Below are 17,742 nucleotides of genomic sequence, written 5' to 3' on the forward strand. Positions count from 1 at the left end.
GCGATCCACTGGTGAGTTCAGAGGTGCATCTGTGCATGTGTCTCTTTACGCATTGTACATGTGTGTTTGACTGCTACAGTGTATGATGGATGATAAGGGGATAAGGAGCTTGGCCTGGGGATGCCCCGTCACCAAGGCTTGTTAGACCTTGAGCTCACCCACCAAGAGATCAGCATCTCCACGTACTGAGGGCAGGTTTCTAACTTCCTCAGCTCCTGTCATCAATTTTCCTTCTATTATTTCAAACGTTGATTTTGTTGACTGAATAAACCCTGCACTCACCTCAAGACATGTAGGTGCTTGTACTATTGTAGTCCCAATAGAGCAAGCATAGATTTAATAACAGCAAATGGATGTGTGCGTTTTATAGCATCTATCTTGTGCATACAACTGCAGATTGTGAACACCCAATACATTTCCTTCTCTGCTAGATGCATTAGTAAAAGTCACATCAAAAAAGGTTACTGCCTTGTAACTTTAATGGTCACATTAGTGTGTCTCTATCAAAGAGGGCTGAAGTGCTGCCTCCTCACAAAGGAGAAGCATATAGATTTCTTTTCCTCCCCTGCCTGGATAGATGGACAAGAGGTCAACTATTTGAAGAAACATAATCTTATTCCAACATGGCAATCGCGTGTGTGAGATTTTTGTCAAGTTTCTTGCTCACAGTTAGAATTCTGATCCAAATGTATCGTGAGAAATAACACATTTATTTTTTCTAAAAATATATGGAAACATTTTAATATCAAAACAAGTGTAAGTGATTTTTTTGACACCCCCGTTGCTCATGTTTTTAGTAGAACTACATAGCAGAGAACTTTAAAATATGACAGGCATCATTTGTGAGAAAACTAAATGCTATCCAGCAAAACTGCATGGGATAAGCATTTACCAGCATGACACAGTGATTAAGTTTTAATTAAAGTTAGGATATTTACTTTGGTTTGTGTAAAACTGATCATGGTTACTGTTATATTCCAATAGAAAACTTGTTCACAGAGTTGTTTAGTTACCAGGTAACTACAGTAGTTGAATATCCTCTGAATTAATAGATGTTTGTGTCAAAGTATAAAATTAAAATTTCTTTTTTTTCCCTCTGAGCTCGATGTAGAGAAGTGTATCCAATCGAGAAGGACACTATGGAAATCTGTGTGAAAGCATTAAATTCAAACTCTAGTTAGCATGATTTACATTCTCTTTGAAGCTTCAAGAATTGGACCTAAAAGGCATCCATAGGAAAAACCACTTATCCCATACCATACTGCGTCGGAGTATTCTGATGGAAGGGCTCGTGTACAAACTGAAAACCCCAGTCACTCCTAATAAGATGTGACTGGACCTCTACTCTGTTAGCAAGAAAGACAGAATTTAAAGCTGATCACAATTATGTGATATGACTCTCTGTTTGTCAAATCTTTGCAGGTTTGCCAGAGTAAGCCAAGAGAGGATTACTTATGCAAACAAGAATTGCCTGCTTTTTAAATTGACCCAATATTCCAATTAACCTGAATGTTTTGTGATCAATTTTGAGATGTGACTGAATTACAAAGGTCAGCAATCATGGTTAATATAATAATCTTAAGTCTTTCTTAATAAGACGGCTAAAATTGAAATGCTAATAAAACTAGGGCTCTATGGCAGGTGAAAGACTGTAGAGAAATGACATGAAATTAAGGGTTGATGAAGATATCTTGTGTTTTTAACACTGTAATACTAAAATATTCAATGTTCATGATAAATGTTCATAATAAATGTCATTTATACTTTAATAATGCTTCTCCTTCCAACAGAGATCATGTAAGGCTGATTGCTCACAATCACAGTATTACCTGTTTAAATTACACATAACTAATCTGGCCAATACAATTTTTTTCTTTCTTTCTTTTCCTTCTATACATTTCATCACTAATAATGCCTGACACATTGAAGGTTTGACGGCTCCACGTTACTATGTACATAGTGCCCTGAAGATGAGAAACTGATCCAGGGACCAGAGTTACTGAGGTCAGATGTGGTCCACAAGCACGTACTTCCCCATCACTGGTGCTCATTAATTATTCTCTTTCCTCTCTGTTTTTTCTCTGTAGCCCTTCAACCAGCAGCTCCTTCTCCTCTCCACCTGCCATCTTGATGATATAGTCGTGTACTTGTGAGAGTGGCTGGTGAGCGATCCCCGAGGGAGTCAATGGCTCTCAACTCCATCTCCTTCTGACAGATATTTTCACCCTCAAGGTCTTACCATCATGCTTTTGTTTGAACACAGAGCAACACACGGGGCTGAAAGCACTGCGCAGGTCAAACAGACCTACAGTACACGCCAACAGAGGACCTGCACATGTGCTGATGTCTTCATTATCATGACAATGGCCTCTGTTTGACCAACAGAAATCATTATGCGAAGCAAAAGAGCAGCAGGTTTGAACAAGAATGCTGTTCAAATGTTCAATACGTTGGCCATTTCAGAAGTTCCGATAACAGTGTTGTGATGGCAGCTACGAGATTGGACGGTTCGCTGAATACCTCTGGGGAAAATCAGTTTGATAGGACTCAACCGATACGTGCAGAAATCTCCCTTCGCACACCCTCGTCTGCTGCATGTCATTTCCTTGACACATGCAATTAAGGTCTATCTATGCAAGCAGATAACGGACCTAAACCCTTGGCCCTCGCTTCACCTCAAGCGCCGTGCTCCGAGATCCTGGGCCCATCACGTTGAACAAATAACAATCCCTTATTCGACAGGCTCATGCGGTCCACCATTTGCTGCAATGCAGAGGCGAGGGGGAGTGCTACAGGACTCGTCTTATCCTTTCAAAGATGATCACTCCTCTCACCTTCAGGAAGATGTCACCACGGTACACAGCGAGCCTCGACAGCCTCTGAACGCTGACCCTTGGAGTGCGCGCCGTGTGCATTTTTTAAGGAGGATTCAGCAGAGTATGAAACATGTATGGCTTATGATATTCTGTAATTGGATTTCCAAGAAAGCTGGTGACAAAGTCTCTCACACACCACTAATCCTCCCAATCAGCACTGCGGGCCTAAAGCGCGCTCTTCTTTGCAGATGAATACGGAGGGAGGGGAGAGAATGGAGCATGAAGCGAGGAGGAGCGCGGGGATCGCAGATGAAGAGGGGTGTGGATTGCGCCACGACCGCACGAGGACAGACAGCCACTGAAGGCATGCCAGCGCGTCCTAACACACGCGGCCTAATCATCATCTCGGCTGCTGGGAGTGAGATTAGTTAGAAGAGGCAGTGCGCTGGGGACAGCTGCGGAAAGGAACAAGGGAGACAGAGTTCAACATGTCAGACCACAACAGCAAACATTCAAACTGTTGCTGTCAGAAGTGGTCTGGGGCTCTGCCTTCACAACAAACAGGCAAGATTAGCTTTGCTGAATCACAGGAAACAGTTCACTTTAGGACTTCATGACAGATTAAGAACAGAAGACACAAGGAGAAAACTCTCCGCCATATCAAAGAGATTAAAGGAATAGTTTAAGAAGATGTCTGTAAATTATTCCACATGACTGCAGGAGAGCTGGGCTCGCCCGGGTAAAGATTTGTGGTGATATTTCAGGTGTAGAGCGCTGCACCCGACCGACTTGTTTTGAATCCAATTCTACACAGCAGGGGAAATACTTGGCAGCTGAAAACCTTCTCTTGTTCCTGTTCTTATTTGGATGATTGGAAAAAAACAAAAAACAAGCAGGGTAAACTTTGTGGATGTCTGGCAGGCACATATATTTTTCCATCAATGTCAAAACGCTGGATTGTTTTTCCTGCCTCCTGTACACATCAATTCTATCTGTTCTTCGGCCTTGCTTTACTAAACTAGTTCCCGTTTGTCATTTTTGCTTCTCCTCATCTCTAAGACGGGACAGCGAGGAGTCTTGAAATTTCCATATTCCAGTTAGAGTGCAAAGCATCTGAGTTTAATGCTTCCTGACTGGCTGTTTCTGTCCTTTAGGGAGATTTCTGATCTGTATGTCTCGTGTATTGCCTTATATGCACATGCCAAGAGTGTGCCGCACGGGGCACAGGGGATGACTATCTGCCACTCTCATGAGGTCCACTTCCTGCGCATGTAAACTAAGCCTTTGCCCCCGGTGTCACTAATCAAATTACATGACACAATTCATATCCTATGGCGACGAGACAAACCGAGCCGCTCCATTGAGGGATTTGCATTGTGAAGCTTGATTACAGGGCTGAATTTCAAACAGCACCTCTCCAGGACCAGTCTCTCCCAGCTCTTTGCCTTTCTCCGAAGAATAATAGAAGAAGCCAATGAGAACGGGAGATGGTACCAGTTGTTTAACCTTGAAGACATCACTTAAAGAATTCCCTCTCCTTCTCATCCTCAATCCAGGCCTGGCTAAGTATGTAGAGTCCAGTGCCACTTTTTAACATCTTGTTAGTGCCCTTGCTGAGATGGCGCTCCGTCCCTGAATGATAATGCTGGAGGTGGTAGAGATGGAAAACAGGTCAGAGAGTGAGCTGTAAATCCTATATATGTGAGGGCCCCGGCATACAAACCCTTGAATATGCCTCGCTCACCTTACTTTTCTAAAGCAAATTTCCCCACAAAAACCAATAAAGAGTTTCAGCAAGGTGCTTCACTTTAGAGCCATTTCATATAGTCACCTGGAGAGAGGAGAGCAAGAAGTTTTCTCGCATTAGATGAAAAGATGTGCTCCATTTCATTCTCAGTGGACCTTTCATTGTCTGGATATGTGCTGGGCACCGGCGCCAATAAGAAAAATGTCAGTCTAATTTGGTGTCAGTCTGATATCTTGTCTGATATGGTCACAGTGCCGCATTGTAGTCAGAGTAAGTCCCAGGTTTAGAGATATCAGTCTCATAACAGCATGATAAAGACACAGTGAAATGGATGGGATCAGCAAAATGCTTCAAAGTAAATTAACCTTTAAGCTAAATAGATAAAGATGGGGTCGGTTCACCCTAATTACAAATATTTTCTCACTTATCTCTGGTGATATCTAGGCCATACAAACAGTTTAAATATCATTTGCATATATTATTTGATTTGAAATATCAGCCTTCATTTTGTTTATGGTGTTCACAGCACTAAAATTCACAATGTCTTGATTACTCTGATGATTCACAGGCCTCACGTTAAACAAACAAGTCTTCATTGAAACTTCTCCCAGCCAAAGAAATAGTCAATAAAAATGGTTGAGAGGAAACTATGGTTTATCACAGACTGGGTTTTATTTTCATAGCTCTGGGCCACTGGTTCTGTGGGTTACGATAACAGTGTACTCACCAAGGTAATTGCTAAGATCTCGGAACACAGTAACTCTAATAAAAATTTGTCCAAAGGGGCAAAAAGCACAACTGCCAGACGATCATACAGAGCGGAAACAAGCCAACGGTTTTGTAAGATTAGCTACAACTTTCTTTGGAGGTAAAACCGAGAGTACCCATAATGTCACAAATAATCCCTTATTGAACAGGAAAATGTGAGTGCGCACAACTACAGCAAGTACAGTAGGCCAAAGTTGAAGCCAGAAGTTGGGCTGTAAACAGTAAACAGTTCGGATTGTATTTTTACTGTTACAACTTCACTGCTACAACTTCACTCTCATCCAGACAAATGTGACTAATCCCAGTTTGTTTTAAACCTGTCTGACTGCTTGTGTTTATTGCCCTGATGAACCTATTTTTACAGTGTTGAGTACAACGTTATTATAATAGATAGATATGAAACCCAAGTTGTTATAAAGCGTACTTTTCCTTTAACAGCGTGTTTTCTGGGTAATCCAGAGTTAAAGGAACATTTCATTTACCTCCACTGTATGGGTGCAGACGCAGAAATCTCAATGGATATCTCCAGCCCTGGTATAATAAAAGCATTGTTAGATACCACTGGAGGTAAGTGGGTGGCAAAACTGGCACTTTAAGATCTAGATTGTGTTATATAAATGTTTTAAACTCTACGAGCATTTTGTGATAATTGCATTCTTTGGTGGATTGTGAAAAGAACATGGCTGCTACACAACTTCTACAATGGGAAACTCCTCATGCAACAAGAGTCTTCATTACACCTAAATATTTCATTCAGTTGCAGGGCGTCCTAGGGCTAAAAAGCTTTACTCTGAGACAAACCCCTGAAAGAAAGTGGGAGTGAAATGTTCACTGACTTTTCACAAACTTCGGCCACTTGAGAGCAATTTTCCAAACTTAAGCTTCTTTATGTATAAAAGACCCAAAGTCTATCCCCTTACAGCTTAAGGGATGGGACTACAGCAGCAGCAGCAGCAGCAGCAACACTACAATGAGGAAAATACATTGCATAAAGTGTTGAGAAGAAAGCAAGAGAACTGGTGAGACTCTGTGCCCTTGACATATTTCAGGAAGGTATGTTATTCAGTCTCACTGTCCATTTACACTAGAACGAGCTAATTCCCTTCGACCATTCCTCCGTTCCTTTATGGTAAGTTAATTTCAAAGTGGACATCATGCTACCTTGGGCCACTGTCCACTTCACAGCCATTGTGGGTCGGCTATTGAATGTGTGCAGCTCATCTACAGAGGTGTATTTAACCTCCCACATGCTCAGACAGCATACGTTCAGCTTGCTTCAGTTCGGTATAGAAGGCAGGTTATGTGGAGAGATGGAGGAAGAGCTACTGTGCTGTGTACTTACAATCCAGTACACATCACACACACATGCATACACAAACACAGTGGTTGGTCATTTTATCTCTCCATCTTCAGTGCCTGTGCCTCTCTCCTCCACTATTCCCTTTTCTCATAAACATAGCTAAGCCACTGAACTCTCCCAAGTCCTTTTTCATCATTTTCTAGCACTGTCAGGGCTGCAAAGGGCACCGGCATCTGAGAGAAGCTTCCCATTGAGGCCTCTGGAATGGATTCACTCCAAACGGCCTTTTCATTCTGCAGCTGCGATGGATTAGCTCTGTCATGGGTCCAGATGAGGCTTGCCTTCCTGATCTGCACGCCATGCCGGGGAAAAGAAAGCCACACCACCGAGATAAAGACGGAAAGAAAAATAAAATTGAGGGACGGGAATCGCGCCGGCGGCCACCCAATGGTCAATGATAGAACACTTCAATATTTCATCACACAGTCATGCATGGACACACAAACACGGACAGCGGCCTCGGAGCAACCGCCCACAGGTTTTATGTAGCCATGTGTGAAATGGCAAGAGCCACACAACGGCACTCTCCGAATTAACCATTGGAGGGCGAAACAGAGGAGGGTCATGGTTGAGCGAGCACATCATGTTCACTTAATTCTCACTCATGGGGATAGTGAGCACTGAAGGACAGGAGAAGCACGGTAAGGACCATGTAAAGTAAGACCACACCACCGCGTCACAACGAAACGTTTTCCTCTCTCACACCTATAATTACACCTTCTTAATACAAGTTGGACAAACTGATGGACAGTGACAGCAACCGCCTCCTTGACGACCACACAGCAGACAAGTCAAAGCACCTTGGAGCTTTATAGTCACCTACAACTGAATAATTCCACACTCATCGTTGATGGCCATTTGATAATCATTCTGCTCTTTACAGCGCAGATTCGATTAAACTCATGGACTCAGTGTGAATGACTGAACAATCAGAAATATATTGCCGCTTGTTATGGTGCCAACACAGATGAAGTGATTGGAGTGGCTTGTTTTGCTCCTCCGGCCTGCCAGAAGATATTTCTGTTTCAGTGTGATCAGCGGTGTATTCCAACACATCAACAGATCCTGCTCTGACATTTGCTGGGGTCTTCGATCTACAACTGCCATCACAGATGGCGTAATTGTCTATAAATCCACCCAGTTTCCAGAGGTGTTGGTCTGCATTAAGTCTTTGCATTACAGATGTGTTTAATATTAACCACAGCATCTCTGTATCACTTCAAGGAATATGCTAATATCTTTTTCTCTTCCTCCTCTCCTTCAGCCTGTATGCTAGAGTGCCCATACACTAGTTTCACAAGGTTATGATGCTTCAGTGGCCCGGCGACTGTGAACTGTCACAAGCAATCAGTTATGATGGAGCCCTTGTTTCTGCACAGACATGCAGCTTTGGCAGGGCTCTGCTAGCGACTGCCTCTTTTGAAACGGGCCAGAAACGTGCGGATCAATCTGCTCAGTCGGCAGACAGAGAGCTGGAAGCTGGAAGCCCCCGTCGCACTGTGATCCAATATTTACTAGTTGGAAGAGTGCATCGTGACACTCCCCGTTGATGTTTTGTATTCATCACAACGCCGCCCTGATGTCCTCTTCATTTTTGACTGTCTTTAGCACAGAAATTACACTCCGCCACACGCACACACACACACAAAGGGAGACCAAAACAATAAACAGCCGATAATGCAATCCAAGTGGGACGACAAGATTAGACAGCACATAGGTGCCAATTAATGCTTTTCTCTGGGCTCTTCAGAAATAATAAAAGGCTCAAAAGTGTTTTCTTTCATAAGCTGTCTGACCTTGGTCAGGACAATGCAGTCAGCAGCTCCTATTGAGGAAGACTACAGAAATCCCTCTTTCTCCTTTGGACCCAGTGAAGCTGGTCCAATGCAGCAACTTCCGATGAGGCACCATGCGGATGTGCTATTCCAGCTCAAGTAGGGGATTACTGATTCAGTGATTATGGCTATTGTAGGGGAGCCTAGTGAACGGCCAATAGCTAGCTGAGTGTGACTGCAATGGCTGCGGGAACATAGCTGTAATGGGCTTTGAGGGAGAGATTAAATATATATAAGGAGAGAGATATAGAAGACAGAGAGGGGGAGTAAAAGTGAAAAATGCTGACTGCAACGTCAGAGATCAAGTTTTGAAAGTGCTCTTCCTTTCTTACCTACGCTGTTTCATGCAACTGGTGCATGAGGGTAAATTACATTTTCAAATGACAAATAATCTCTGCCACAGTTGATGTATCCCACTCTCCTTGAGAGGTTTTGCTCATTGAGAAAACAAAATGGGAAGCAGCCATCACACGGAGCTGAGCTGCTGGCAGACATATCCCAGATGCACCTGAGATGAATAGTTCACAATAGCAGCTTGCCCCCCCTGTTCAGTTTACTTTAAATGCACTACATGCACAGGCCTTTTCTTATCATAAACAGTTTTCTTCGTCATGCAGAGCACGGCCACGAATGTGTGCAAAGCCTCACTACGATTTTGTGCGTCTCCTCCTGTGTGGTCCCTCGTAGTGTTTATCGCAGCTTTTTATATGGTCAGCCAGCTCCTCTTGTTCATCACTACGCAACGCTGATATCATCTTCAATAACAGAACACAGACTTAGCCTGTCACTGTTGACTTATAGTTCAGAAACCACCCTATTATTTGAACAGTGGTGAACAGATGTGCGGAGCATAGATGGGCTGTCATGTTGCATCATGTCTGCTGATGAAAAAAAAGGGGGCTTGATCTATGCCTTGCATTCATGGGTTCCCCATAAAGCTCACATATGGGTCAGTGTCACAAATTATTCTTAAACATATTCTTGGTTGGATGGTAAACGGGTACATCAGGGTTTTTATTGCTCAGCTGCGGCATAAATACTTATAGTTGTGGAAGCGTAATTGTCAAGTGTTGACGCTGCATGAGACATTTAAAGCATTTGTGCCAATCCCAGAACTACTGCAGTATATATTATAGAAAGAACATCAGTTATTATGTTAATACAATACTATATTATATATATTGGCTGTGTTGCCTGTTTGAAATTACTGCGGGCTGTAGGGTGATGATATCTTCAGGGTGCCATGACAGCTTATCAATAATCATTTCACTTTAATCCCTCTTCTTTGCAATTCATCACATTTGCCCCCAAAAATTGAGCAAATAAAGGAAATCAATGAGAAATTCAAAGACCCCAACATCCCCACAGCAGGTCTGAACACACCACAATGAAGAAGTTTGATAAATATCAGTGCTGGAGAAATCTTTAAAAAGTATCAATGTAAATCTGTGATGTGATTTACTGATCTTCCAAATCAAAAAATCTGTCCTTACAAAATATATTTTTATATTCCATAACTGGCCAAATTCCCAGTGTTTGTGAAAGATATATGGAGATTTGAATCTGCCACAGCAGCGAGGGAGGAAAGCTGTTGTTCTATCAAACAACATCTGCCAGCGTCATTGATTCCAAGACAAACAACACTCCGACAGCAACACTTCTCCTCAGGTTGGGTTTAAGAGGATCTTTTGATATTCTGATTAAAAATTCATTGTGTTGAATCTGCCTTGGAGTGTGTTCTATGTTTTTATTCTGAATCTCATTACTTCAGCCGTGTGCTTGACTTTAGAATGAATAAATAAATAAATAAATAAATAAAAATGAGAGGAGGGCATTTCATGGCCAGAAAATTAGGTCAAAATAATGTTCCCTTTGGAGGTTTGGCCTTTTGGAATTTTTCCAGCCTTTTATGTGTTTGTTGTATGAAAAAAGCTATGACCTCATGTGACCACCACAGTACCAGTGATTGTAATCATGCCAGCAAGACATTAAGAAAATTGTAGGAAAACGTAGATACGTTATTAGTATTTCATCAGCACTAAATATCAGCGAGACATGCAGTGTTTTGCTGTAATGTTGTAGCAATTACTGTCGCACAATTATAATATTAGTTTTATGGAGATATTTTTGACTGTCTAGTTGCAGTGTTCCAAAAAAAAATTAATGATCTGTGACTCTGCCAGACATTTTTAAGCTTAAGTCAGATCATGACTTGTGCCTCATCCTTCTATCTGAACTGTGCTGTCAGTCAAACTCTTCTGCTCCCCTCTCAGAGGCCTTGGTAGTTCCCAGAGCATGTAACCTCATCCAGGGCCGTTACTGTACCACTCATCTGACTGAGACCCACATCCAGCAGGCCTCTGAGACCGCCTGGCCTGCTGGCCTCAAAATCACACTGTTACGTTAGTGCATGGTGGCTCATGTTTCTCTCAGAGGCTTTTGCACAGTCATGGTGCTTATCAAACTCGATGCTCTTTTATTCTTTGCATTTGACGCAAATCCAAGCCTGAATATATTTCAAGAATGGTATTTTCTTTTTTGAGAAGAGACACAGGGTGAGCCAGCAATATTTTTCACCATGACCTTTACTTTTGGATGAACGATGAAGTGTGTCATGGGAGCTTCAGCTGCAAAACAGCGAGATTTTCTCAGTAACAAATAGGAAGAGGAAACCGGGATGTGTCCGTCTATGCATGTGTGACTGCATACGCCTACAGTGTCTGTGTGTGTGACTCTGTGCATATGTGCACACACATGCATGCATATGCACATGCCTGTGCGTCCATAAACAAACCTCCATCTGTGCCTCCATCACAGCTGGACTGTGATGGCATGTCCCGGTACAACCCCCATAGCCTGGAGAAGTCTCTCTCTCTCTCATACACTTACACACTCTCTATATAAGCAAGCTCTAAAACAGTCTTTAATCAAATTCCTTTTCCTCTTGCTTTCTCTTACTGCAGTCTTTGCCTCTATTCTCCCGCCAATCAGTTTCCCCTGCCATGTTTCCCTAGTCACACCTTTCAAGCTGAGTTACAGCCTGCAAGGACAAGAAGTGTGGCACTACTACAATCACCTAAGGAGCTTCTCTCGACCATAGCCTGTCTCTGTCAGGCCATGCGCTGCAAAAACATGTCTGCCTGTCGCTTTGTTTACCGTATTCACACACCACTACCACCAACAACAGCCCCAAAAGCTATACACAACAATACATGTGAAGATTTGGTAAGGGCCCTTTCGTCTGTGCTTCCCAACATATGCCATTTGCCACATGTGCTCAGTCATAGTGTAGGCCGGCGGTGTGAAGAGATTGTTGGTGTTTCTGGGCAACATGAGCAGAGCTAGCGCTCTCTGGGTGGGCGTAAAGGTCAGTGAGGAAGATGTTTCTAAGGATGTGTTGTGTCTAGACAAAAATGAGGCTTGTGCACTATGTTACTGAGTGTTTATGATAATCCTAATCAATGATGTTGATATGCCACATCCATGTAAATACAAGCATCTGCTGGAGTTTTCTTCCTGACCCTTAAAGTAACTGCCATGCGTCTTAATGGGCTCCACACACTTTCTGATCCATGTACTGAACCCACCACAAGATAGCTCACACATTATCACCTCAGATCACGCTGCATCATGTGGAATACAACATCCAGTCAGAATACAGCACATAAATCATGTGCGACCATTCATTTTTCTGCACATTGCTGCAGACTGTCAATACAGCAGTATGAACTTCCAGCAGCACACAAGTCAACTGCTAGTCACTTGAAGCAGTGTTAAAGGTCGACAGTTTGGGAAATACACTTGTTCGATTTCTTGCCAAGACATCAATACCTTTCTCATGTCTTATGTATGGTACATATGAAGCTGCAGCCAACAGCAGGTTAGCTTACCTTAGCATAAAGACTGGAAACAAGGGTTATTAGATGTAACATGTTAATGAGTGAGCCTTGCAGGTGCTACCTTTCCAGCCACCAGGCTAGCTGTTTCCCCCTGTCCCCAGTCTTTGTGCTAGGCTAGGCTAACCGGATGCTGGCTCCAGCTTCATATTTAACGTACAGACATGAGAGTGGTATTAATCTTCTCATCTAACTCTCATCTAAATCAAAGAAGCATAATTCCCAAAATGTCGAACTACTCCTTTAACCTCATCTTTTCTCCATTTACAATAAGACACATCGCACCTTACAGTCACTCTGCTTTTCTCTCTTGTCCCTCCTCTTTCTCGCCTTTGGAAATAACAAACGCAATCACAGTGACTCGTTTCATCCTGTCTTTCTTTTTTTTTTCCAAAGCAGTTTCATCTACAGTAGCTAACAGCGGTGGGAGACGGTGGCTGGACGGTGCAGCCAAAGAAGCATCTGCTACTGCCAGGGTTTAAGGACCTGGAGGATTCAATAAAAAGGAGTAGGCACATGTAAAAAGGCTGGCAGAGGGGACACAGACCATTAGCTTAATGACAGAATGAGGAATGAGGAATAGGGAGATGAGATTCAAAAGCCAAGCATTGCAAAATTTGCCTTTAACAGGAATCAAGGCGAGTAATCTAATAAATAGCATGGCAAGGAGCTTGATGTTTTTTTTTTTGCCTAAGGTAAAGGAGGAAGAAGAAGAAGAAGAAGAAGAAAAAGAAAAAGAAGAAGAAGAAGAAGAAGAAGAAGAAGGGTAAACAGGAGAGAAAAGGATGGCGGTGTCATTAAGTTGGCTAGCCGTGACCATCAGGAACATTAATGCTGTCTGCTCTGCTTTCTTCAAACTGGTACCCTTTTGCTTTGAACTACGGCCGTCTTCTCTGTGAGCATACCTGACTCCTAGCTTCCACAGCTATTATGGGCCCTGCACTGGTAATTACACATTTCACAATTTCTGATGTCACTTCAAAGCAACAACAGCCTTGCCACCAAAGCAAATACTGTGCCTCTGCAGTACAAAGCCAAGCCTCGAGGATTACTGAAGCCACACATTGTTTTGCTGCCGGTCACTAATTCAATTAATAGCATAAGGCTTTAAACTGACTTGAAAGAAATTGTTCTGACACAAGACTGTGCCTTCATCATACCTACGAATTTCCATATTGTGTTGCTAAAAAGCAAAACAGACTCCGGCAAGTTAAACCCGAATTACTGCGTGCATGTTCCTCCTCTTGTATTACTTTTAAAAGAACGCACAGCAAATGAGGGGGAGTGATCTACATGATGAGTCAGAGCAGAGGGCTTTGGCAGTGTGTGTCCCAGAGTAAAGAGAGAATGCACACTAGAGCCAAACAAGAAAAGAGGAGAGTCCGAACGAAACAAAATCAAATGCTGTCATTTCAGCAACTCTGCAAGGCCAGCCCGATCCCATCTTGATCAAGCCATGAAGCTTGCCTCAAAATAGATTTACTCCCCAAAAACCTGCATAAATGCCACTTTTGTAAAATCTTAGTTCAGATTGCCCGATCATAAAAAAAAAAAAGATGTCTGAGTCGTCCACACGGGGCTATTGATGACAGAGGGAATCTGAATGTCCACTAACTAAATGTGACAGGTTGCAGAACAAACAACAGCGCTGACAAATCTGAAACTCAGAACACAGGAGGTCTTCACTCACCAGAGGCAAAGCCTCAAAGGCCTGGAAGTCAGCAGATAAGTGATATTTAATAACCGTCATCTCTATTTTGTTCACTACATTGGTAGAGACAATCTGAGGTGCTCGTGGACTGTTGTGAGCTCAGCATGAGCTGTCTGCGGTTTGCGAGCTCAGCTTGACAGGAGTCTCAGGGCACTACCTTGAAATAAAAAGCCTCAGATCACACATTATACAAATCAGGTTCGGAGGAAAACTGCCTCTGAGAGAGTTTTAAGAGCAGCCTTTGCTCAAAGTTTATTGATTATTTTACAATTAAGCAGAAGACTTTTTGTGTGTTAAGTGTAAAAAACTTCTTTCTGTGTAATGTAGCAGGCTAAACATTCAGCACTGAAGAGAAATTTCAAGCAGAGCAGATTATTAATGCACACATCAAAGCAAAAGACATGCTCTCACCAAACACTATAATGACATTTGACAATTGCTCTCCTATTTTTGCATCACTGAACGATACATTTCTTTCAAGCACTGGTTTCTTCGCATCATTAAAAGCTTGTGGTTTTTGCCTCATATCTGAAGTTCAAGGCGGTCCTGAGACAGTGCTCTTGATGGAGATGCTAAGACGTGGCAGCAAGAAACAAGAAACGGGGCCACGGCTCCCACAGGAACCCCTTCCTCTCACTAAAGCTCTGTCTGCCCCTGAATTTAATTAGATTCTGATATCAAGCCTTTTTCCTCCTATGCTTCCCTTCCTCTTCAACATGCGTGAAATTGCAAGGCACTATCTATTATTTATTCACTCTCATTTGCTTATTGTTTCTTATGGATGCCTTCGTTAGGGCACTTGCTGCTCTGCCTCTGATATGACGCTCTGCCTCATCTCCCTCACTGCTCAGACCCACCTCCTCTGCAGGTCTGAGCCCAACTCATTTGCTGCCGTTGGTTGGGGAGCTATGGATTTTTTTTCTCCCCCCCTTTCACCCAATGACAGCACGGTGAGGTGCTATGAGGGCTGGGTGCTAATGAGCTGACTCTGCAATGCTGGGGGAGATGCGCTGTAACACTTGGGGAGTCAGAGCAGGCGGGAGATGCTCTGGCACAAGGAGAGTCAGAGGGGCCATTATGAGCGAGCCACACAGGGGTTAGAGGGACTGAACCGCACCAGTCAGACAGAACTGTGTGTCTCCGACGTCGGCCATTCGGCCAAACTGAACTCGTCATTTAAATTGACATCACAAAAGGGCATTCTTGACTCTATTTCTTCCCCTTCTGTCCACTCTGTTTCTGCTGGTTTCAAGAAACTGTAGCCAAAGGGGTTATAGAAAAAAAAGAGGATATTTATTGGATCAGCCATTGCACCAGTTGCACAATGGGATGGACCGTGGCCACATAATAGGGCCCTTAGATAGGCATGGGAAAAAAAATCAAGTGTTGTGTATAATAGATTTAAAACCAATTTCTATCTTTCTTCTTGAAGAGTGAATTATTTATGTGATGGAAACCAAAGACATCCATAAAACACTTGTTTAAAATCCACTGTTTCCATCCAACACATGGAGTCCTCCGGGCCCTCCGAGTCCTTGACACAGGGTTCATGTAACTGGCTGCATTTTCCTTCTCAAGGCCAGCATTTATAGGCCAACAGCATGTTGGAACTTCTTTTACAATGTGGAAGTAAAATATCTCAGAGACAGTCACAAACATTGTAAATGTGGTGTTTCCAACCATAGCTACTGTTATTATCTGCAAAAATAAATACATATTTCTTAAAAAAAAAATAAAAAGGATGCATGCATTTTGTGGTAAAACTCAAGAAAAATGATGTAGGATAAACATTGGAAGAACACTGTGTACATTAGAAAAATCTGTATTTGTAAATGTTCCCTTTGAGACTTTATGAAGCAGAGTGGAGCCAGATGAACTTGACTGCCTCCCCTGCCATGCAGCCTCTATAAGCTCCATACTGGACGAGTTAGACATAAATAAGACAAGAAGTGTGTGTATGTGTGTGTGTGTGTGTGGGGGGGGGTCTGGACATGACTGAAATAGAAGCACACTTACACGCATGGGTGACTGAAAAGCTGTTGGACGACTCGAGGTTGTCGACGTTGTAGTTGAGGTGGAAAGGCTTCTCAGTGGTGTTTTGGTTGGTGTTGTAGAGTTGGACAGCGAACCTGAACGCGCTGTGCTCCTGCACCGTGGACCGCATGAACAGTCCCCCTTAAAAGAGATGAAAACCAAGATCAGACAACGCTTTCACAGTCGCACGAGTCTCGTGTCAGCTTTTGGACCTCATATTAGTCAGTGAGGAAGAACTCTACACTTCCCATTGTAATGTAAAGGAGGCTGGCTGTTATTTGTATGAACTATCCTGCATATCTGACCTGTGCGCCTGTCTGTAACTCTTCAGATCGTGCGGGGGAACTGACCATCTCCCGTCCTCCTTATTATACACTTATTCTCGCTGCTTTCAGCGGCACAGACAACACTAGATGTGGCTTTAATCCACACAGTTCTCCGGAATCAGCGGCTTTAAGCGTGCAGCATCTGTAACATCAAGTTAGTCTCTTATCATTGCGCAGAGCTCCGCGCTCCGTGCAGATCTCTCCGGTATTACAATGCAATCATGCGTTTTGATGAGTCCACACAAACCTCAACCTGCAGCCTTTCAAATGCAGCAAAAACACTTACCGATATTAATCTGATTGGGAAATCCCGCGGATGATCTGTCAAAGAGCCACAGTAGGAACAAAACCACGCGCTGTGCCATTTTCTCCGACCTATCTGTTCAACTCCTTAAAAGGGTCTGTCTGAGCAAATTCATATGTTCTGGAGGAAAGTCGGGCGCGATGGAAATCCAGTGGATAGATGATGGTCGCTCACAGTGCACCAATTAGGTTCATTGAGGTGCAGCCCAGCTGCAGAGCGTTTTTTGCAACTAAGAGAGGGAGAGCGAGAGGCAGCGAGAGAGAGAGAGGGGAGGGGTGGGCTGGTGGATGAGGGGGGGGGGGGCTGATCTGAACTCCGATTGGACCCGTCGCGGCGGGCCAATGTTGGTCAAACTTGATCTGACGTTAAATTAAAAAGCGTCAGCCCGCTAGATTACGACGGGTCGGAATAAGCGCTGTACTTGTCAATATTAGCCTTCTGTTGGTCGAATCAATAGAAAAACACTGCAATATCAGGTGGCCAATGACTCCCAACAGCCGGGCCACTTCCAGCTGCTGCTCACACACACACACACACACACACACACACACACACATATATATATATATATATATATATATATATATATACATTTCCCGGACCCGCGCAGAGGCGGGCATGCAGAGCTGCGGTTTATTTTCCACAGTAGGAAAAGTTTGTGTGTCTATCTTTTTCATTCATACTGCAGTCTTATGTTCAAGTGTTAGATAGAGGTAAAGCAATAATGATATAAGATGAAAACACACACACACACACACACACGCACACACACACACACACACACACACACACACACACACACACACGTGCAGATGAGGGCGGAGGGACGCAGGGACACAGAGCCAACAGAACTGTCTGTGGTCCTGAAAGTGACTGAACAGAGCTTTGGCTCATTGTATTTTTCTATTCACCTCGCCGGACATAGGCTATTAAAAAAACACATTC

The 17,742-nt window shown here is 43.2% G+C and overlaps 1 protein-coding gene across 2 annotated transcripts in view; it reads right to left on the minus strand.

Moving 5' to 3' along the window:
- Positions 1-16,858, minus strand: part of gria3b (glutamate receptor, ionotropic, AMPA 3b) — a 74,360-nt gene extending 57,502 nt beyond the window's left edge. For both annotated transcript variants that reach the window (XM_070913070.1, XM_070913069.1), the window contains exons 1-2: positions 16,780-16,858; positions 16,150-16,308 (exon numbers count right to left, since the gene is read on the minus strand). In XM_070913070.1, coding sequence (XP_070769171.1) covers positions 16,150-16,308; positions 16,780-16,858 — 238 coding nt within the window. The remainder of the gene's footprint in view (positions 1-16,149; positions 16,309-16,779) is intronic.
- Positions 16,859-17,742: the final 884 nt, after the last annotated feature.

The sequence above is a fragment of the Enoplosus armatus genome, chromosome 10 (genome assembly GCF_043641665.1).
Source record: "Enoplosus armatus isolate fEnoArm2 chromosome 10, fEnoArm2.hap1, whole genome shotgun sequence".
NCBI lineage: Eukaryota > Metazoa > Chordata > Actinopteri > Centrarchiformes > Enoplosidae > Enoplosus > Enoplosus armatus.